This window comes from Epinephelus moara, chromosome 2, assembly GCF_006386435.1.
Source record: "Epinephelus moara isolate mb chromosome 2, YSFRI_EMoa_1.0, whole genome shotgun sequence".
NCBI classification, from domain to species: domain Eukaryota; kingdom Metazoa; phylum Chordata; class Actinopteri; order Perciformes; family Serranidae; genus Epinephelus; species Epinephelus moara.
This window is the reverse complement of record NC_065507.1, coordinates 30,220,504-30,244,402: the sequence shown is the minus strand read 5'-3', so window position 1 is coordinate 30,244,402 and position 23,899 is coordinate 30,220,504. Positions and strand designations below refer to the sequence as shown.

At 40.7% G+C, this 23,899-nt stretch overlaps 1 protein-coding gene across 1 annotated transcript in view; it reads right to left on the bottom strand.

The window, feature by feature from the left end:
• Positions 1-1,509: 1,509 nt before the first annotated feature.
• The window catches only part of frem2b (FRAS1 related extracellular matrix 2b), a 57,516-nt gene continuing 35,126 nt past the window's right edge, over positions 1,510-23,899 (bottom strand). Inside the window, exons 7-24 of the mRNA XM_050058437.1 lie at positions 16,471-16,620; positions 15,448-15,657; positions 15,145-15,342; positions 14,863-15,027; positions 14,387-14,569; positions 14,173-14,303; positions 13,917-14,072; positions 13,346-13,649; positions 13,002-13,133; positions 12,472-12,803; positions 9,458-9,650; positions 9,228-9,332; positions 8,961-9,088; positions 8,732-8,866; positions 5,855-5,981; positions 5,054-5,241; positions 4,818-4,964; positions 1,510-3,965 (exon numbers count right to left, since the gene is read on the bottom strand). Of these exons, the coding sequence (XP_049914394.1) occupies positions 3,465-3,965; positions 4,818-4,964; positions 5,054-5,241; positions 5,855-5,981; positions 8,732-8,866; positions 8,961-9,088; positions 9,228-9,332; positions 9,458-9,650; positions 12,472-12,803; positions 13,002-13,133; positions 13,346-13,649; positions 13,917-14,072; positions 14,173-14,303; positions 14,387-14,569; positions 14,863-15,027; positions 15,145-15,342; positions 15,448-15,657; positions 16,471-16,620 (3,485 nt within the window). The 3' untranslated portion in view covers positions 1,510-3,464. The remainder of the gene's footprint in view (positions 3,966-4,817; positions 4,965-5,053; positions 5,242-5,854; positions 5,982-8,731; positions 8,867-8,960; positions 9,089-9,227; positions 9,333-9,457; positions 9,651-12,471; positions 12,804-13,001; positions 13,134-13,345; positions 13,650-13,916; positions 14,073-14,172; positions 14,304-14,386; positions 14,570-14,862; positions 15,028-15,144; positions 15,343-15,447; positions 15,658-16,470; positions 16,621-23,899) is intronic.

The following is a 23,899-nucleotide window of genomic DNA, read 5'->3' as shown; positions in this document are numbered from 1 at the left end:
CTCTTGCTCCCCCCAGTGTCCATTCTCTGTAAAGTCATAAGAAAACCTGTTGCCACAGCAGAAGAGAGACCAGGTGCAGGAAGAAGGCAGCTTCCTGGTCTGACATTATTACCCACAGCACTGTGCTAAACACCAAAACACAATTACCCTCCCCAGTGAAGAGATTTTCTAAGCTACAGGATATTACACTATCTCACCAGTTTAGTAAACCAGGAAGCTATTTTTCATGCACCTAATCTGTTGTTTGACTTGTTGCCAAACAGAAGCCCAGACATCTTTAAAGAGTCAAGGCTTTCCTTTTTCAGATGTGTCTGAAGCATTTACCCTACGCTGTGTCACACCAATACAAACAATTTTGTTTTCTCTATGAATATGCACTGGTAATAAAAGCACATGGTTTACTGAGTTGTTGTATATGCATTATGATCACTTATTATGCTTAACTTATACTGAGGGGAATTTGATCTGTTTCTAAATATGCACATTAAATTTAATGACTGAATAATGTAGTAAAGAAAATGATGAGTTAAGGGTCCACATCTTGGTTTCCAGTGAGCACATATTTAGATTTTATTTTAATACAAGCAACTTCTGAATAGTTCTTGTACCTATTTCTGGCCTTGCATCTCATTTTCTTGGTAGTCCTTAAATGTTTCATTCATAGATAGGTTTGGTGATGGCTGCCTGTGATTGTGGGCATTTTTATTAGTCATTTATGGGTGTTGTGTTATCTAGCGGTGAGCTGAAACTTCTCCTGGTTAGAATTCCTTAATTGTTGTTCAATGTTCAGGAGGGTTTTAGCAGGAACCAAATAACCCTCCTTTTCAAAATAATAATTAAAACTGGGGAAAAAAAACTGCATAAAACAGTTTCACCATACAAATCCATGTTTCTCTGATGCTGTTGGGCATGAGATGAGCCTTTAGCCCAACACCTGCTACTGTGTGCTCACCATTTTTCTCTGATAACTTAAGATTCAGATGATCAGGAGGTTTTTACTGTGAGCTGAATAATCTGCAGAGGACTCTTCCTCTCCAAAACAAACAGACTGTGATTTAAACCACTTAAAACATTGAATGAAGCAGTTTAATGTTTAAAAAAAATCAGTGTTTTTTCTATGCTCTCATCACAGTGGGGCTCCTAACTACAGTGGCTGACGCAAAAACAAGAATAGCACCATCTAAAGCCAGTGTTTGGTTTGTCCATTCTGGGCAACTATAGAAACATGTTGGTGCAACATGGCGATCCCCGTGGACGAGGACCCACTCCCTATGCAGATATTAATGGCTCAATGAAAACACAACAATTCTTATTTTCAGGTAATTATACACCAAATAATGCATATTTATATTACATTGCATCTCTGCCAATATCTCCCCCCAAATCCTACACACAGAACCTCTAAAGAAACTGTTTTGTGACCAGTACAAAGAACACAGAAGACATTCACTGGGACACTGCCCATAAAAGTTTCACACTAAAACATATATTTAGTCAAAAAACACACAATTTCTTGAAAAATTATTTATTTGCAGACCATGCTGTGCTTGTGGTCTATGTTACAAATACTTACAGCACATACAGTATGCATTTTTAACAGTAACCATTCCCAAAACATCCAAATGGTATATTTATAGGTAATACATATGTATATACATACATACATGTGCATAAAAAAAAGCTCAGAATGCACTCAAAGCATTAGAGTGGAATAAAAGAACCACAGTACATTAACACAGTGTCAAACTTAGATAAGCAAGCAAATTGAAAATATAAATCACATGTGGGGTAAACATTTCATGACAGTATGATATCACAGGTTGCATAGAATTGTTTTCAATTTTAAAACAAAAATGCAAATAAACTTGGCATTTAAAAAGTAGTGATGATGAAGTTAGTGTCTATTATACGATATACAGTAATATGAGGTAATCAGATTTTATGGCAATCCGGTGCCTGGATCTGGAAAACAAACAAACAAAAGCCAAAACACTGATACATGGAAAGCTTGTATGATGTTTATCTTATCTCCACAATGTTTAAATGCAAACATGGCACATAACCTATATATGTGTATTGTATACTGAAATCCCAACAACAAACAATTTACACAGTTTGAGAAAAGTAGGTTTAAAGCAAAATTTAAAGGGGGTGATATAAGATTTGTGTCGGCGCTAACAAGAATTGAAAAATAAATACATTTCAAACTAATAAATCAGGGAGAGGACAGCAGTTGTGACGGTAAAGATAACTGAGGGTAAAACGTTTCATTCCCTTTGAAATCTGCTAAACTTATTAGACAAGATATCAAGATTTAACAAAAAATAATAAAATAACAGCACAGTCAACACATAGCCCTGTTGTGAGAAGGATCAGGAGTCCCAGCTATCTATACTAAGCTACAGTAGTTAACACTTAGAAATTTAGCATACTATTTGCGCCAAGAGTGAAAATAGTTCCTGTTGGAAATAGTGGATCTGGAACCGCTACTATAGTACACTGTACATTGCAGACCAGCTGTCTTGAAAGTCAACTCAATACTACAGACTCTAACTATCTCACGTCTCTTATTTGATTTAGTGCCATGTATCAATTATAAAGACTTAAAATCATACAGTGTTTTAACTACTAAATATTAGGGGGGGGGGGCTTAGCAAGAACAATTGGCCATTGATAAATACTATTTTTCATTGGATACACTGTAAAACACAAACTGGTGGAAATACAGTAGATCAGATGTGTCTGTCCATTCAAATCAGCATTTAAAATCTTTTTTTTTTCTTTTTTACAATTTTAAACTGTCTTAAAATACAAAAATATAAATGCATGCAAAAGCATGTGCACAAGAAAACAATGTGAAAAACATTTTTTTCACTTGAGTGAATGTCTTACTGATCACACAGGACAAAACATAACATACATCAAAAAAACCTCAAAATTCTGTGATTTCTTAGGCACGCACTGAATCTAAGGACAAATCATTCTCTATACGAACAGACAGGTTTACCCAGTGTAAGCAAACTATGGACAGTGTCTTGATGCAGCAAATCAAACATACAAAGCTCGTTGTTAACAACTACTACAGTATGTAAAGTATCAACCTTCTCATGACCTACTCAGATTAACACCAAATGCCATTCAAGTTAAGAGGCATTTTCTGTAGCACCTTTGGAAACGTAATAACACCTTTTTTTGGATCAAAGGGCATCAAAAGCAAATCAATAAGTGAGTGCTGACAACTTGACTAGTGCCTTGTAACAGCTGCTAACAAAGTCCGTCTCCAAGTTAGTGTCCAGACCACTCCCTGGCTGTGGAAGTGATGCAGTATTTCAAGTAGATTTCTGAATAGAATCAAAGCTCTTGTAGTTTGTGTTGCTTCACACACAATCTTCAATTTTTATCTAAATGTGAGGCACTTGCAAAACAAAAATATTAACTAAAACTCTCAATCATCAGTCTGTTTGTTAGACCTCTGAGCTGTCACTGAGGGCTTGTGTCATCATGGGCTCTGCACTGCTGGAGCTCTTGGGTATGTCTTTCTTATCTTGCTTGGACCGGACCAGTAATACTGCCACAATGATGATGAGCACCGTGAGGAGCAGCCCGACAAAGACCCCAATGATTAACACTAGTCTGTCATCACTGTTGTCTTTCTGGTTGAGCTCACGGGGGATAATCCCTTTGGTGAAGATCTCCCTCTCTGGGCTCGTCCTCTGCTGGCTGCTGCGATCCAGTGTGATGTGGAGAATGTTGGTACCACGGTTGTTACTCTGACCTATCTCCTCTATTATATCGGGCACATCGTTGACCGATCTTCTGGTGCGATGTTGAACCTTTGGAGGCAGATTTGTGTGCTGGCTCATCACATGGTACTCCAGGCTTCTCTTTCCTATGCCACGGTTAGCGTTGTCTCGAGAACGGACAGTATAGATGGTATGAATGTACCACTCTCTCCCTGCAGACACCTGGAGAAAGTTACAGTTTTAAAAAATGTTACCTGTAGGTCATTTTATGGCACATCTTTCTGCAGAACACCATTTGTTGATGCTTAAGAGTTCAGTAATAAAAGAAAAAAAATCTCCATAAAATACTGTTAATACTATTATAAATACAGCTACTGTTAATGTAGCTTACCTTCATGGACCCATGTTTGTTGTGGGTTTTTTTTTTCTGCACCACTGTATATCTGGCCACCTCGAACATATGGTGTGACCAGTGAGTTACTGTGCAGTGGAGTTAAAAAGCAGACTTTTTTTTAACTACTGGAAAACACTCATTAGGCCTGTGGACATACTGATACTGACTTGTTCCTACTTAAAAAGCCAAGAAACACAGACTAACTGACCAGAGGAAGCTATCTGGACTCGATGAAAGAGGGAGAGTCTGAGTCACACATACGATCCTGTAATCAGAGGCCGCACAGTATAAAGGCCAGCCTGCACGGTGACAGGATTGCTCAGTCATAATAAGGTTTCCACGATGAAAGAGTCAGGTCAGTGAGTCTTTTTTTCCTCTAGGCTTGTTAAGAAGAAAAAGTAAAATATCAGAGGGAAAAATATCATCTTTTAAGGTCACTTTCTGTGACTATAATACACATTATTTTCATCTTGCTCTTTTCACTTGCTCTACACACGGCGGGATGCCACACCAGTTCCCTGAGAGTTACATTCCAGGCTGAGCTAAGTGGCCACACAAAAATGTGAGTTCCAGGACAAAATATCCTCTTGGATGCACCATAGATTGGTTAAATGATGAGAATGTGGACTATTCAAGCGTGTGCATTGAATGTGTCTCTTGTACTTGACCTTTACACTGACCTGGAAGAGAGCTGAGGACTCAAGTCTAAAACCATCTGACCCAGGTTGTCTCACTAGAGCTAAAGCGCTGTGGTCATCAACTGCAAGGAAGGCATTAAAAGCTACATTGCCAAATGACCGGGCCTGGGTCTCTGGCTGGGCCTTGTCCTGGAGTGAGAAGATGACACAGGAAGGAATGTAGGTTTGAATGGACACAAAGCACATGTGACGTGATGAGATATACTTTTGTTACTTACAATTATCTTGAATCTGTAGAGTAGTGAGGGAGCATCAGCCAGACAGCCAAATTCAAAGTTGCTGGGGTTGTATTTAGGGACGTATCCATCAGCACCAGTGCACAGGAATACTTTCTCTATGTTGCAAATGAAGGAGTCGCCCAAATTCTGCACTGGATCCACCATCACACGGCCATAAATTGTATCCCCTGTGGGAGGAAAAATACAGTTTTCATCGATGCAAAACACATGTAACACATCATGTGCATTAACTTCATGGCTTAATTGAAAGTTGTACTAAAATGGTTTGGTTATTTACACTGGTGCAGTTCTCTCAAATGATTTTATTTGGCTCAGACAACAATATCAAGAACCACAACAAAGTGCAGCTAACACTACTCTGTCATTTTTGGCAACAAGAGCTTTCCACGCTCACACTGAACAGCAGCTTCAAGGACTTTTCAGACTTCAAGACGTTGAGAAAAACAAAATTCAGGCTCTCCATAATTAGTTTGTTTTTGGAAATACATGAAAGTAGTCAAAATGACACTTCATAGAGGGCTTATTTTCATTTCAATTTTATTCTGTTGGGTCAGGAATTAATTTCTACTAAACTCGTTTCTGCTAAATCAACAAATGTATTCATTATTCAGGGATTTCTTTTTGATCTGTAGAGGGATCTGTAACAGTCCAGGATGCTAAGCAATGAAATACATGCAGCTGTCCATGCAATTTCAGTAACAATTTGGGCTCTGTTGCTTTTTTTAATCCACAAACTTTCAAGGGCAGTTGGCATTTTATGACTGTGTATTATTGCCTTACCCTGTGAGAAGGCAGTGTCACTCTCCTGTCCAAAGCCCATGGAGCCGTCTGAGAGCCAAAGCGTCCGCTTAGAGAGTAAAATCATCTGCGTGTTCAGACTGAACTCAGTAGCGACTGGGTCGCTAACCTAGAAACACATAGAAGACAGACAGACACACGAACCATATTCAGAGACAAAGCCAAGCAAAGTTAACAGGTGAACAACCTTTTCTGATTCTGGTAAACACACCATTGTAATTTTTGTTCAGATCACACACTATGCCTGGTAATTTGTAGACTTGTCAGTGTACACTGACACGTTTGAGGCTTGTATTTGCAAATAGTTTCAGTCTCATTATTCACATTGTGGACAATCAGACCAACACGTGTCAAGCTGTAACAAGTTTAGATAAAGAATTTGGTCACTTTTCTACAGTTCATATAATTGTCAGTGGGGTCTTTTTTAACCTTTTGTCATGCAAAATAAGAAATTCAAACATCTTTTTGTTTTTATTTCTGGCAAAGCAATAAATGAATTTGGCCAGCCTTGCTATTATAACTGTAAATGTTGTTTTTGATGCTGGGGTGGTTAGATGTTGGCATCAGCATCAGGAGCTGGATACATAGCACTGCAGGTGCAGCTAAATGGATTAAAGGGGGGGTTTTGATTAGAGATTTGTTCCTGTCAGCGTAAGTGAGAAGAGTTGCAGTTTTATGAGTGCTTGATTAGATGAAGAGAACCAGAGGGGAGTTTCCTCTTAGATTTTTCAAATGATGGGACAACAGAGAGAGGCAAGAAACTAAATAACCTAATAGAAGCCAAGGGGTGTGGCTTACAAGAAGTAATAAATACAGAGAAGGGGTGAATTAATCTTGTAAATTAAACTTTCACAAATATTTATATGCACAATTTTTTATGTATAGTAGTAGTTTGTATTTAAATAACCAGTTGAGTATCTGTGTCGACTATATCCATGTCATCCATGCTTTAACTTGTTTGCCATGCATAGTCTCATACTGAGGACACTGGTCAGGTGATCTGTTTCTCCAGATCACAGGTGCAAGGGGGTATGGCCTGAGGAACAAAGGGAAGTGAATTGTTTGGGTGGTGTGAGACGAATGAGAGGGATTATGGAGATAGATAGAGGGATAAAGAAGGATTGAGGAAGACTTCAGTTGAAAGGGGGGAAAGCATTTAGACCATTTTATGGTTGGACCTCATCCATCTAAAATCAACAAGGAATCAGTGTGATTTGAGAACCACAACTGTTGAGCAGTGGGCTGAAAATCACGACTAGGCTGGATATCCATTTCCCTATACATCTGGTGAGCTCAGTCCTTTTTTTTTCAGTGCATGGCTTTTTCCCCCTTTTTATTGTGATTTGAAACGAAGACAATTTGACAATTTTTGGTCAGATTACGCAATCTTGTTAAGGGGGACTTTTTTTGAGTTGGACAAACCTTGTGGACATTCAAGTGAACATTACAGTTATCTTATTGTGAGCTTATTTGGGGAGTGGGGGGTGTTCTTAATAAGTTGTTTAAGAATACATCTAAAGGTAGTGGGGGTCAGCAATTCTGCTGATAATGTAATGGAGCTGTGGAGTTCAGCATGTTAGCTGTACCAGATTAACCATCCCTCTTGCTTCCACTGTTCTTTTCTTTTTTTTTTTTTTTTTTTTTACATCCATCGCCTTTCCCTTGTTCTGTGCACAAGCACGATTGCCCCCTGTTGCTGTTCGGCTTGAATAGTGTTGTGTGTTTCAGTCTGAGCCACTTTGTCCCATTTACAGTGTATGATCACTAGATTTCTTTCATTGCACACACAGAACAGACAGCTAGTGGACCATAAGAAGATATTAGCTCAACTTGACAATATGTGTACTGGAAAAGAATCACTGATTGCACCTTTAGATGATGTTTTAATGCATTCCTTTGTTGTCAGTAGGATTTTTAAAGGCAACCCAAATTCTTCGAATTTCGTCTTTTAACCAGGTCTTGTGCTTATCCACTGTACTCTGAACTCTCAAAAAAAAAAAAAAAGACCTCTGACAAGGACAAATGCAATGAAACTGTCATTCAAGTCAGACTTCCAAGTTGGAACCTTGGGTAAGATCCATCCAGCCTGAATTCACTGACATAAACACACCTGACAGGTGGTGCACACAGTGAACAGAGTGCAATGATATTTTCATCGCTTATATTACTTTATGTAGTGTTTTATGAAGTGTGTGTGTTGTGAGGCATGCTGTAAGAACATTGTAGCTGCCATTTCCATCTCCATTTAGTTGATTTGTGCGTCATAAAAGGCTTTGCGAGCATGCATCTCTGTCTTCATCCACACAAAACAAATGCACACAACAACTTTATGCCATGGCTGTAGTGGTTCACACTCGGTGCCCGTTTACACAATTTTGAGCTGTTGTATGTTATTTTAATGAGCAAAGACAAGCAAGACAGTTGACTTATTTTATACTCCATTTTTCTCCACTAATGGCGCTGTGGTAATTGATGTAGGTCCTCTATAGATGCTTGTGAAGCTCAGAGACTTGACATCAACCATTGTTTATTCAGGGAAAATTGATTGAGCGTTAAGCTCTTTTGATACAAACATCAGTTTGCTGTGGGTGTCCATGTTGTCCTGAGCAGATGCACTGGGACACATTCAGATCTTAAGTCAGGAATACCAGTTCGGAATTACTGACTTCCAACTTGCACTGGATTGTAGCATTATTATCACAGTTGCTTTAGAAGTGTTGTCGTACCTCGGCTTCAAAATTAAGTTGATTGTTATAAGATGGCTGAACCTCTCAATGCATTTTTAATTATGTTGATGTTAATTTAAGAAAATATTATCTTCCATTTCTTCCTATCTCATTTTAGACAAGGTGAGGTCACCTGCTGAAAGCGGATGTCCACGTCAAAGGTAAGAGGTTCTCTGGGATTGCAGACAGGAGGGATGGTGTACTCTAGGCTGGGAGGGGATGTGCAGGGGATCAGCTTTACTGTGTAAGTGCCAGAGTAGTCACGCACCTGAGAGGGAAAATTAGGTTTAGTAAGAATTAGGAGTACAAACAACAGAAAATAATTAAACTGCTCCTTGGAAAAAAACAAAATGTTTACTCACAGCAAAATCAGATATAAATGTCCACTGCTGGATGGGCTGGTTGTAGGTGGGCTCATTCCTCACAAGACTGAGGTTAAAGGTCAAACCAGGGTGGTCCGGACACATGACCATGGAGGTGAGTGGAGAAGCTGATGGAAAAATACGTCAGTTAAGATATGTGTAGCATCAGCATGGTAAAAGCCATGAAGTTAAAAGCTGAGTCACATCATATACCACATCAAATTTAGACAGTTAAACCCTACATCACTTCTATGTGACATACTGTACCTGGATGTGCAAACACAAATAGGCCTCTGAATCGAGCCTCAGTGCGGAAATTGACAACAAGTCGTCCCTGGCCATTTACACGCATGCTGGTTGGATACAGAGCACCTGCAAAGACAATCACAGACACAGTTTAAATTTGGCTACTTAACTAATTCTTAATCCCAATTTGGTGAGCATGACATATTGTTAAGTTATCTTCAATTTAATGCAAACTGCTGTTTACGTGTTACCTTGTAGTTCAGCCTCTGGTGGGCTACCGACACCATCCCTCCATAAGATGGCAGTGTCGTACACAAATGTGAGCCTCAGCTCTGACTGTAAATCGAAGTGCTGCCATCCTCCTGCTCCCACAGGGGAGTGGAAGACATAGGACACATGGAGTGGGACTCGTAGGGTCACATAGGACTGAACCAGATTCAAAACCTGCAGTAAAAACCAACATGTTGTCTCAGGGAAAAACAATTAAATTATACTTAACAGATACATTTAGCCTTGTTATAGAGATATCAGGAGGAAAACATCAAGGTGCCCCAAATAAAGTGCATAAACAATATCTCTCAAGATAAAATATTCTACCACTATAGCTGATTCAAGTTTTATTTTGCATAATGCTTCAGTCCATATATTGATCAGAGTTGGCAATGCATATTGGTGAACTTAAAGCACACTTCCATGCCTATAATGATAACTTTAAGTAGGCATCAGTAAATTAATATGCTCGCAATTAATATGCATGTACAGGGCTTGAAGAAAAACGGTGGCTTAAATTAAGCTGCTACATTAAAAGGGCATAGTGGTTACATGTTGTGTTTTTCTTTTAATGAAGCAAAAGAGATTTATGGCTGCCATGTTTTTTCCTGTGTTGGACTGGATCTTTTATGCCTCTGCTCAGGTATTGCAGCTTACCACACTTTACTTAGATTCAACACAAACTGAAAAGCCTTAGCTAATCACTGTAAGCTTTACTCCTGAGATGGCCTGCTCTGGCAACCCTAAGGCGCACACTGGTATACATATATATATATATATATATATATATATATATATTGCAGATTGTTTTAAAACTCCAATATTTTGAGTCCTGAATGCTTTAAAATCTATTGTTAAAGGACAAGACAGAATTGCTGTTGTGTCAGTGCTTAAACTGATATTTTAGATGCATAGCTTGCACTGTACTTTGTTTCTCTTTGGATGTCATGTGTTTAAGTATTGTCTGCTTTGTGTCTGTGTAAAATCAACTGTTTGTATCTTGTGCTGCTGCTCCCCTTGGCAAGGACTATTTTTGATCTTGATGGGAACTATCCTGATTAGATAAAAGTTTATAAATAAATAAGAATAACTGTAAGATTGAATATATTCTCCAAGTGGTAATGGACTCTTGCCACCTTTTAAACTTAATCAATTTAAAACATTTCTATAGCAAATCTAATGTATCCAAATCACAACTTTTTTGGTTAACATAAAAAAAACACAAACTGCACTACATTTAAATTTGTTAGGGATATTGAATTGTCCCAAACTTTCTCTCTCTAAAAGAATTGTCCTAAAATGGTCAAAACATTTAAAGTGGTGAAAGTCCTCAGAGGGAGCGCTCTCTGGTATCTGCACTTTCCTCTGACCTGTGAGAGGTACCTGCCTACACTGGCTCTGTGTTCATGTGGAGGCGTGCCTCTGGGAGCTGAGAGCTCAGGCAAATGATTTGCAGAATGGCCTTCTGACACAACCTGCTGGGCCTTAATAGATTCCTATGGTCCTGTTAAGCTGGGCACTAAGCCCTACACTGTGACATGACACTGGCCCTGGCCTGCACAGAGCTGTCTTCGCTCGGGCTGCCAACCCACTTAGAGGAGCACTCGGGTCACAGGGCACCCACAAACAAAGGCACTTTCTTTTTCCCTTGATCCTGCCTGCATATCCTGAAACTGAACCTGTGACGCCTCAGTCTGTGCATCTACATACCGTCTTTTGCTCTGCTCAGTAACCATAGCAACAAAATCTACATACAGTGCTGTACAAGAGCTGAATGTATACCATTTTCCCTCTTGATGGAAAGACATTCCGGACAAGAGGAGAGGTTTTATTCCAACAAGAGACTGTCTGAGTAGTCTGAGGGTCAAAACTATTAATCTCTTCCAGAACTAGCTGTTATTTTCTTTTATAAATGATTGAATTACTGCTGAGCAATGTGGTCACTAATTAAAGAAGATAAAAGTGGAGTGCTTACTGCTCACCATTTCGTGCTAAGTATGCCTATTATTGATTTAACCGCAAGGTATTACTACTGACCAAGGTAAAGTTTATATTACCAGCAGCAGTCTGCTTACTTGTCAAGACATGTTTATTACTGCCACGTTCTCATTTATATCACGTGGCTACAGGCAACAAAGTACCACTTGTTGAGAAAGGCTGCTATCACCTGGGTGATACCTTTGTTATTAAATAAACCTGAAGCCATGTAAAATGAGAAACTCCCATTATAATAACAAACCAATATACACTCTTATATACCTTCAGTGCCAAATTTATTTGCGAGTGCTGTAGGGGTTTAATTAATAATCCTGGGAAGGGAGCGCAGTGGAGGTTTTCACCATGATGTGCCTCCTGCCTCTTACTGCCCTTCTTTATCAACAATCTACCTTAATTAACTGCAAGTCAACTAACAGTAGGTTTCCAAGGTGAATGCAAATGTTGAAATCTGCAAGGCATGTATGCCAGGAGGACACAGAGGGCTTTAATATTTCCTCCTTCCAGCTTCATATACAACAGCTGCTGCTGCAAAGACCTCATTGCACACATGGCAGAACAAACGAATACAGATTTTTATGAGGCTGTTGGTTATTGACTTGCCACTTTGAGAAGACAAATAATTGGTCTTACCAGGAGTTGAAGGGAGCAGGGTGTCGGGTTAGTCATTACTACAGAGGTTAACATGGGTCTGCAGACAATGATGGATGACGTCTCTACAGGCTAGTATTTACTTTAGGATCTTGAAAGGAAAACCATGTAGGCAAGCAGGGTTTTAATATGCCTGTAAATGATTAATTTGGATTGAAAACCCAGGGAGATTTTGAATTGAAAAGTGGGAAAGACTCGTTACAGGACAGAACAGACCAGTGACTGCTGAGTTCACATTCCTTTCCTCAAGGGGGTCTGCTGCTTTATTGTACTGAATCCTTGCTCCTCATGTCTAGAGATGACAAAAGGGGTCAGAGGTTAGCCGAAGCACGAAGGTGGGCCTGCTTACCTGTCCATCAGTCCCAATGGTGCCTCCACAGTCACTGAGTAGCTCAGACATGTCATAGTAGCTGGTAAATTCCCACAAACAAGCCTCCAAGTTGAGGTTTCTGTAGAATCGTAATGCACTGGATCCCCTGAGGGAAGTGCTGTATTGGTAAGAGGCCGTCTCACCGATTACTTCTGGATTTTTGGTGGCTTCAGTAAGGAAGCTGTAGCGAGTCTTGACCTCAGTGTAGTCCAACAAATTGGAGCAACGATGATTACCAACACGGGTACCGTCAGGGCTCAAAGTGAGCTCAAAGTTAGACAGGGCTCTGGTGGAAATTACAGGCAACATACCTGAGGAAGAATACACATAGCAGTCAGAAGGTGTAATGTTAGTTAGTGTAATGTTAGTAATGTTAGATTCACAATTTAGGAAAAAAACATTGAAATTGCTTCTTGTTAAGAGTGTAGTTGATGGGTGACATATGGAGTGAAGATGTTTCCAGCTTCACAGATGAAAACTATGGTAGATATTCAATCTGCTGTTCCTACCATCAATATGGGGCATGGTGACAGTTAGTTTGATGAGGTTCGGGTGGTCTGTATCTTCTGTTCCAGTGTACCGCAGCTTGGCAGAGAAGGGCTCAGCCCCCACTGTGCCTGCAACACGAGGCTGGCACATTCCTGCAACCACGCCGTAAACAAACAAACATCAAACGTTTTGTTCCCCTAACAATCCTCCACAGAAAATTCTTTTATGTTACAGTTTTCTGTCAGAACAAGGACAGCAAGTACTGCGGTGGGAGAGCAAAATGCAGCCAGCAGCTGCTTATCGCGTTGAGCCATTTCCATGAGAGAGACTAAACACTTTAAGCTGGAGAATGAGCTGCACTCACCCTCGTCCATGCTGATAGACACTATGGGGCTACTGAGCTCCAGACCTTCATCACCATTAGAGTTCACACCCCTTGCGGCACACTGGACCCTGGAACCAGCCTGAAAGTAGACTGAATCCAGAGTGATGAGCTTGGAGGAGGTGAAGAAGGTATCAAAGTCCACTTCCCTCATAGGGCTGGTGACACCATCTGGGCCGGTGGGAGCGCTAACAAGCCAACGATAACGAGTTAGGGTGTTGTTGATGTTCTCGCTTACACAGATGGAGCCTGTTTTGTCATAGTCTGGGTACTTGGGGTTACAGGCCTGAAAAGAGAAAGAAGAGATTATGCTTGGGAGTGAAATGCAGCCAAAAATCCTTGCAGCAGCCAAAGTCACTTCTATATACTCCTGATGAGCCCTCAAGGTAGTTGCTAATTGAGTGAAGTGTGCACATCTGCTAAATACTACCTCATTAACAGTATTTACCTGTAAAACTGCACTGAAAAAAAGTCTTGCCAAATTAATCATTTGTAGGGGAAATGACTGAAAGTATGCTATTAAGTATTCATTGGAATATCACTTGGGACATACAGTGACACAAATGACAGGGTATCCGGCCACAGGGAGAGAGTCCCTTGTTCTGTCGATGTCATCGTAATGCAGCAGAGAAACCACCATGGGCACCGAGGGGAAGGTGACATCTGCAATGCTGTTGGTCTCCTCAATGTAGATTATGGCTTTGCTCATCTGGTGATTGACAAGCAAGAGCAATTAGGAGGAAGTTAACAGAGAAAGATTGTTACACACTTGACAGTTAAATTATATGCTTATTTAGCTTAATTTTCACCTTTGTCTCTGCCACCATGTTTTCATCAGGCTTCAGGTGCACGGTAAACGCCTCCCTCATTTCTCTGACACTATCATATAAAATCTCCACCTCCACATAGTGCTCTGTATCACCCTCTTTGAACACAATTTCTGCCAAGAAAGGAGAGATTTGATAATTATTTTTCTAGCAGATTTGAAATATTCTGATAAAAATGCCTTGCAGGATCATGTACCCTCAGATATGGGATGGTAGTCCTCCCCAGAGGTAGCAGATCCATCCTTGGTGTGAACTCGGACAACAGAGACCTTGGAGGTGTCTCCAACACGCAGCACTGGGATCTTCACCACAGACACTTGACCACTTTCCTTCGGCTCATTCACACTGAATTTGGTCTCTCCAAACCTAATAATCGGTTCTGAGATAGCATGGCATATAGTTTTAATCATGCTGTAACTCTGACATTACAGCACACCACATACTAAAGCCCCTGCATATGATATTGTGTTGCCTCAGTAACAATATCACAAAAGACATAATGGTAGATCTGGGGAAACTGAGGTACAAATTGTCAAAGTTTTTCACAAACTAATTCTATGCTATTGGGATAACTTATAAGATGTTATAATCATCTAAATATTCTGAACATGGTGGCATTTAAACATAACTATTTAAGGAACAACATTTAGAAACAAAACAAAGGATTCTTACTGTCTGCATCGTCTTTGATCTTGATGAGTGTTTCGTTCTGCTTTCCAATAGATGCTCCATATGGAGATTCACTCTTGGGGCTTCCCAATACAAGACGGAGCTCTTCTTCTTCCTCGTGTTCTGTGTCATCAACTAGTACCAGTACACAGGGCTTTTCAATCTCTCCTGAAAGAAAGTAAAGGGAAAAGATACTGAACGACCATATATGTCCTTGCAAATGCTTTTAACATGTAAATAAAACACAAACCATGCAAAGGGACATGTTAGGTTTTATTACACCACCTGGTAAGAAGGTGATGATGGAACCATCTGTGTTGGGCCTCTCGTTGAAGTCCATCATGACCTGGGCTGTCCCCTGCCTGCTGTAACAGCGCACTGTGGACTTGTAGCTGATATCTCCACTACGGTATACAGTGGCTGAGATCTGCCCTGAGTTCTCATTGCCCACATACATGGGATCACGGAACTGCACTTTTGGCACTAAAACATAAATAAACCCATACATTAGCACCAGAAATACAGTATAACTATCTTAATTCATTAAGAGGAACTGTTTGAATGAATTTTGATTACAGCTTCACTCACAATCTGAAACAGAGTCATTTATAAGGATGGTAGCCTTGCTCGGCTCTCCAAGGATCCCATTCATGGGCATCCGGAGTACCAGTTCAAACTTCTCTAGCCCCTCCAGCACCGGCTGGCCCAGGTCATCCAGGATGGTTACACGAAACGTCTGCATGGTGACCCCCGTTGCGAAGTCCAGATTCCGGCTGATCCCAACGTAATCCACACCAGCTGCTCCACAACACAATATAGGTCAGACATGTTTCAAAGAACATAGTGCTTATGGGATATAGCGGATATAACACAAATGGACTACAGCACTTGATCATATTTCGACAGCAATTCTCATGTTACTTCATAATTCATTTGTGAATGTCAGGCAGCAAGCAAGATGAAAGGCTATACCCTGTGTGCTGACAAATCGACGCTTTCTATCTCGTGGTCGATAGCCATGAACAGTTGGAATTTGTTGCGTGATTAAAGGCGAGCTGCAAGAAACTGGATATCTCCCCAAGCGCAAACAGGTTATTCATTTGCCATTCTTTGAAGAGTCTGAGTATTGAGAGCTCACCCTTTGCCCACAGGCTTTTCTCATGTACTTATGACCCAGTTATGTGCCTAACTGTGGGCTTGCATTTCTACCACCCTACATATGATTAGATGCTAGTTATTTTTTACGGTTATAACGCTGGCAAGAGAGGAGATGTTAAGAATCTGTGCAAGAGGGAGAAGACTGCCTGAGGGCAGAAGATAATAGAGGCTGTAGGGAAGGCTTTAGGAGATAGTGACGAAGTGTATATAAGTATATCAGAACGCCTAACAGAGAAAGCCCTGACTTTTCTCCCCCAAGCCTAAAACAATGTTTACATTCCCCAGTTCATCCACCCAACATATCCAGCTCTAACATCTCCATGGACTGTTGAGCTCAGGAAAACAAAGAGTGGCAGGGTGATGACTTAAGTCTATTGTTTTTTGTGGTTTACATTTCTCTAAGCACTAACTAGCTAAAGCTGTCAAAGAATGGCGCCTTGCAGGGACACGTACCCTCAGCAGAGACAGGATCTGTCTTTCTGGAGCGCACTGTGACAGTTCCTCCTTTGGAAAGATCAGTCCCCGTCCTCCATACCTGCACCTCCACAAAGCCATCACTCTCATCCACGTGGTAGTCTGTGTTGCCAAAGTAGAAGACGGGAGCTGGGAAGAACAACAAAGGAAGGAGTGAGGAAAAGCAGGCAGGAAGATGTAATCTGTAACCATCTTTACGCTGTTTCACAACAGGATACCTGAATGCCTGTTGTAATTGCTGAGTTGAATCTGTAATAGCGTACTCTGTGAGATTACCTCTGATTATAGGAGAAATTGAGGGAATGTTTCCATCAAACCACCAGCAGGTAGTCAACACTGTAATTGTAGCCCTTAAACAACACTTTCTAACTTCCTGAAATTATGTTTTGGGGGGATTTCTACATGTGTATTCATTCATCAAGTCACAAAAGCAACCTAGAGGCAGCAGAATTTCCTGGTTCTGTTCTGAATGAGTCTGGTGGTGGAGCTGACTTTGATAGTGATGGGTCTGAGAGGCAGACGGGAGGCATGACAGGAGGTCTGAGGGATGTAGAACTCAATGTGCCAGCCCAGGCCTGCCTGACTGCAATTAGTGTTCCTATGAGCTGAGATTCCACTGCAGCCAAACTCACCCACTATTATTCTATTTAACCCTTCAGAGTCTGTTTTCTCTCATGTCATGATGCTTGTGAAATGGTTGCTTAAGGGCCAGGGCCTCTGCATATGTGGTGCAGTCAGCTACTATAACACTAACTGCTATCACAAAGAAACTATATATGGACTTAAACTGCAGGGAGTCAGTCATAGTCCATTAGAGCAATACAGAAATAACCTGAGCAGCCACAAGCTGAACCCAGTCAAATGTAGCAGGTTTTACTGACAAAATGCATACATTCTACATTCAATTGATCAAATACATCATTGTTATGATGACTAATGGGAGCAAGCCACTACTGAGCTGTAAAAACCTTGTGCTTTTGAAAGCAAGTGTGACCAAATAATGAATAAATCAAGTGAATGGCAATGGCCATGGGCAGAGTTGTGGTTTCCATGACAATGGAACCATGCACCTACAAAACGGTACTTAGCTGTTTCTCATCACACAGTATGAGGCAAAAAGGAGAGTGGGGATGTGGAAATGGGCGATAAATGCTTTGAACAAAAACAAATCCATAGTGTTGTAACTGCCTGATGATTATGTTATCTAACAAAACCAAAATACAAGGGCAGGGGAAAAAGATATTCTCTGTCAACAGTGCTGCCAGGCACAATTACCGATCAAGAAAAATGTGTTTATTATTTTGCACTATATCATTATTCTTTCAAGTAATCTTAGTCTCAGATGATATTGCATATTTTGATGCAGTCTGCTTTGGCAGTAACAGCTATACAAGATAAGACACGTTCTAAGGGGGAAATAGTCTTTTAGGCAAAGCCTTGGGATCTGTGGTTCTCAGAGGAGCCATCTCTGTGGTTGAAATAATATTTCCCCTAAGAGCATGCAAAGGACAGAAAACTTTTATGCTTTAATCTGTCCTGAGAGCACAGTCAGGACAATGAGTGCTGCATCAAGAGGCTTGCAGCTGCCAGAATTTCTCCCCACAGAGAAACCAAACAAAGATGGTTTTGGCTGCCTGCACTTGGTCCCCAACCGGAGGAGAAATCAGATCTACTAGCCTAAGGTTGGCAGCCAGGAACTTAGCCCCTGTTGTACTAGTCCAGTAATCAGATAAGGTTTGTGAAGCAGGCAGGCAGTGAGCTTCAAAGAGCTACAGCCCATTAACTGAAAGGTAAACCACTGGCTCCTGGGTTCCATCAGCCCTGTCAGCAACAGCATTCTACGCCACACAGCACATCTAAGGTTACCTGGATGTAAGTGGAGATGATCCAGATTTAGATCTACCTATTGTGTAAAATTATGTGAGATGTATTATCTTTCATTTATTCAAATAAACAACAAATTTCACTGATTTTCAGATTAGATTTCATATACTTATTGCATGACTTTTATTAGTATTGTCATAAATAGTTGCTTAACCACTCGGTTGCCTTCTTTGAAATCAAAAATACAAAACATGAGTCAAACATAAAAGCATCTTGCCCACAGTCATTATGTTGGCCAATTTATTGTGCAATATGCCAGAATAACAAAGGCAAACAAAGGGAATATCTTTTCTGTTGCATATGTGTGAGGATAAAATAAAATAAGCGGCACAAGGAGAGACGCAGGCCTCCCTAAGGGGACTGTTGCACTCCCACTGACTGCTTGATTCCACTTGAACTTTGCATGACATTCCCACAGCGCTAAGTGGCTTCTCTAATGGTGAGATTCAATTGAGCCCTGGCAAATGCTCCTCTGCCCACCGTGTGCTCGACAAATCTCCCTCAAGCAGCAAAAGCATACAAAAGCAGCTCCATATTCAATACAGAGTAATCTACAACTTTTACCGATGATGACTGTGAGAAACATTTGAAGTTTCAAAGAAGGCTCTGGATTGAGTATCTTAAGGCTGTTGATTAAAGTCAGCTCCTCTCTGCTTAAGTACTTTGGACATCTGTTTATATCAGAATGACTGGAAATCCAGGTGAGACATAATAACAGGGTTTGTAGGTTCCCCCTCAATTCATCCCCATCCAGGACATACTGCACACGCATGGGACCCGCCCATCTTTAAAACAGCTCATAATCATACCTTCAGAACCAGAGTAAAATTTACAGGCAACTGACACAGACTATAAATACAGGAGTGAAGTCCTGCTGTACAAGCATTCTCATGTCTTACAGCCCCAACCACCAAAACATTTTCCCGGATGTAGAGTCAATATCAAACAGCAATTATCTCTGCAAGAAAAGACAAGTTTTTCTAAACCCAGTGTAGTCAAAAAGCTAGAGTGGATACTGTAAGGGTGTGGATGTTTATGTGCAGATGGTCTGCCGCTGGGAAAATACCACGTATTCTGAGGATAGCAGCTGTCCATGCATGCTACTGTAGAATACCTGGACAGCTTGTAAACTTAACAGTCTTTCATGCCAAGTTGCCAGAAGAGTTACCTTTATGCTGAAAAATAGAGAAACATAATTCATGTCCCTAGTGTATAGTAAACTGTCAACATTAGCAATAAACTTGGCAAAAAAGCAGCAGCTCCACAGTATCGTGTATCTATTTGTGCTTTAGTTGGAGGCTTCAGTGTGTGTATGTGGTGTTGAGTAGAAGACAGAAACAAGGGTGTGAAAGGCTATTAGGCTGTGCGTTCAGATCTCTTGATTAGCAACATGAAACAACAAACAGTTATAACCTTTAGCACACACAACCGCACACACACTTCCCCACTAATTACCACGGCCACTTATTTGTCCCTCCTCTTGTTTACTGTTTCCTTCAAAATTGTGTTTTGCTGTCATTTGGATTTTGTTTGCTAGTCCTGTTGTGCCCTCACTTGTTTTTTGGAGTTTTCGGCTTCTGTTTATCTTTTGTAATTGAGTCCTCTCCTATTGTTTACTTTTAAGGTAGATTTTTTTCAGAGTTTTTCTACCTCTTTGTCCCCTCCACTTTAATTGCCTCTAGTATTATCCACTTTTACGTTGGAGTGTCTACACTTCTGTGTGTTGCCTATTACAGCATGACTGGATTAACCTGGTAGTGGGCCCAGAGCACAGTGCCCTTGCTTTAAATCCACTCTTCCCTCTCTCTGTGTATTGTGCATGGTATAGTAGAAAACACCCTTACCATGTCAGCTGATACTTTGTTGTAGTGATGAATGGTTTTAAACTAATTTTCAATTAATTAAATAACCACAAACCCAGTAACACACATAGGACCTGAGGAGATCGGGGCTTTGGCCCCTTGGTAATCTGGCCTTGTGATAGACAACCTGAACAACCAGCAGGAATCAAAAGGGCAGCAACCAGACAATGATCCCTTATGACCTTTGCACCCATGTAGACTGACAATGTGTTAGTTGTAGGTCTGGACAGGCTGGAAGCACAGCAGTTGGGAACTGATTCTGTGTGCATCTCTGTGACTGTGGGCAAATATTGTACGCACATATAATCTTTACACTAATTTGATGCCCACAGGTAACATGCTGTTAACAACTTGTTTTTCTCAGTTTAGCTACTGCATTGTGTTAGGAGTTAGAAAGATCAGCCATCCCTAATTTTATGACTCCACTTTTAACGATTAACAGAGGGCATATAGACTAAACCACGCATTTAAAGTCAAAATAAATGTCAAGAATGTTCCAGTCCCCCCTATGCATAAAATTGATTATCAATTATTGGTTTATACATAGGGAGAATAAAAGTAACTGTACTAAATGTAAGCCATCTACTAAACAATTTGTTTCTGATTGAATTTCCTGGGGACACAAATTTGTAAAATGGGAAAAGTTTGGAGACCACCCAGTGAGATTTTCTTGAGTTTTGGTTACACTTTCTGTCTGCGATCAGTTGCCAACAAAGTTCCTTCAGAGGCAGAAATATCAATTCCTGTGCCATGTTAGAGTCTGGTGGTTTTCATTTCAAACAAAGCAGATTTTAATTACACTCTCTCTGCGGGTGAAGGTGTGCTAATTAGTGAAATTAATGTTTTGGTTGGAAAGAAAACATACATTCTCTTCCATGGCACACATCCACAGAACTGGTTATTATTGCAGTACAATCCAACACATTTAGTTGTAAAAGCTACAAACCTTCTCAATTTAGATTCCCATAAATTGTCAGATTAACATCAGACCTTGGCAGACAATACGAGCTCCACCCCCTCCTGCACTTGTGTGGTTTCTTGCACGTGCTTGTAGCTATGTAGGTGGCCAAGACTGTGTGTTTGCACGAAGCAGGGAGTGCATACACTGGTGCCCTGTGGCTTCTAACTTCATCATATTGTGCTACTCTGGTTTGCTGGCTTGGAAAGAAGACATGTTGCTGACATGCATTTTTGCTGATATCAGTAGTGTGTGTTTCTAAAAACTGTTTGAGCCCACAACTTGGTTTAGCTGCTGAAAGCCCTCCTGGGGAGCCCCAGCATAGACCACTCACAGCCAGGGACAGGTGCTCGGCCAGGCACCGACTCCTTCCTCCCACATACACCCATTGGACAGCTCTTACTGCAAGAGGGATGACAAAGAAGGATGTGATGCCCCTATTTATCTCCTTTCCATATATACTGGAGTGGAGTTGGAAAAGAAACCTGAAATAAGCACTTTATTAAGTCAGGATAGCTGAACTAGGAGTGAGGATGAGTCTCCTACTGCCCTTCTGCTCTTCCAGACAGATGATTGGTCTTGTTTTGCTCACCTCAGAGCTATTTACAATTTACTTCACCATCAGCACTCAAGCCATTTCATTATCACCTTCTTTGGGGAGATATGAAGGCTTGACACGCCTTACTTCTCCCTGCTCTTAATGTTCCATTTATTCTGAACACCTCCAGCACCTAATCCAAATTATACTGAGGATGTGGTGCTGTGTAAACTTAATACATATTGTGTGTGTGTGTGTCTTTGTGTATGGGTGTTCAGGCAGTCAATCTAATGTCAGGTACTTGTGTCACAATAATAAGGAGCCAAGTTGTTGGACAATAGCTCCAGGCAATGTTTCTCTCAACGTCACAATGACAACAGAATCACCATTTAAGAATAACAATAAAATGCACACAAAGGATGTTTCCACAAAAAGAGGCTGTAGTCTGGCTCTTACAATCATGCTGTATGGGGCATTCTTGTGAATGTGGTGCTTTCTGACAACTGATATGCATAAGGAGATTTTGATTGTCACTCTGCCACCCTAACAAAGCCAGAGGCAAAGAAAACATGATTACAGATAAAGCAGGAATAAACCTGAGTACAGACTGTTAACGCTGGTTGTCAGCCTGAGTCTAGCTAATCCTATAATACAGTGAGCCTTCTTTTCTCCTGTTCCTGTGTGATAATACACAGAGGACCTCTAATATAGGCAAAAGCATGCCAGGAAGTCTCAAATCTGAAGAGCAAGAACATTTCTTAGTATATTTTATAATGAATTGACTGTTCAAGCTACAAAAATTGGATTACTCAGGCAAGTCATTGTTTATAAGAGTTGCACACTGGCTGAGTCTCTATAAACCAGGGGCAATCATGAAATACAGTTTGCCTTCCAGCACTCTGAAAAAGCAGTAATGCATGAACACAAAGATGCTATTTATCAGTAACAGGAAACTGTGCCCCTATAAAGGAGTACTTTCTTAAACCACTGACCCTTTGCCTTTGTTATTCTGAGACCAATTCCAAAGCAATCTTCAAGTTAGCTTATCTCATCCTATGTATTACTTCCTAATATCTGTGCTTTATTTGTCTGCCTCCCTGTTTCTCGAACAGCCTTGACCTTCATTTAAAAATGTAAATGCCAGGCAACCATATGTGACCGAGTCAGACAGTCACAGGAAGACATTAATCAATCAGTCAGCTTTCTGGCAGTTGTAAATACATGCACGACTTGCAGTGCTAGAGTCAGAGCCATCCATAAAGATTGTGACATAGCTGCAGTGGTAAAGCACTATTTTGTGAAGCAGGCTGAATGCCGTAAGGACCGACTGCTGTACATCCTATTAAAAACTTGTGTGTCTCAGCAGCTGCCTTGGCAGTCTGGAGTCAATACCCAGGAGCAGCGGAGGTCAAAAGGCCTTGTACTCACTCTCAGGTTTCACCAGACGGTGCTACAGTAAGACAACATTCCAGCCACGTAACCTCCTCCTTCCTCAAGCAGGTAAAATCCACTTGAAGTGTGTCTGCCTCGAGTCCCACGGGAACAGAATAGGAGTATAACCTGTTACATTGTCTAAAAACTGATGTATACTGACAAGACCTCCTCAGCACAGGTTCATGAGCAGATGATTCACCTTTAGCATTTATTTTGGCTATGATCTTAAAAAAACAATTAGATGTCTGAATATGTTTCTTGGGAGGGGAAATAAACTACTGAATGTGTCCTCATTGCTAAAGCACTGGAGGTTCACATTATTCAATGTGATTATTTCAGCAGTTTTCATGCTGAGGGAAAAGGTGTGAACAGCAGGACCATCGTCACTGACCAAAAGCAGCATGTTTTGTTTAAGGTTGGGCAGTCATTAGTTATCTGGATCAGTGCTAAGCTGTACTCAAATCAGGATATTTTTACAATATTAATACATTTTACAAATCAAAGTCTATGGCATTTTCAGCAGCATGTACAGCACTATGAAATGGGAGGGTCTCTTACAACTGGAGGACTCTAACTTACTTCAACTGCATGTAAAATAGTACTCATTTCCCAGTGGTCATGATTTTCTGACTAGGCCTACTTAAACCAAGCAATTAGATAACAGAATGCTGAACTGAATATTGCATCATCTCCCAAATTATGTTGCTTTAAATGGGTTTTGATTCAGAAAAA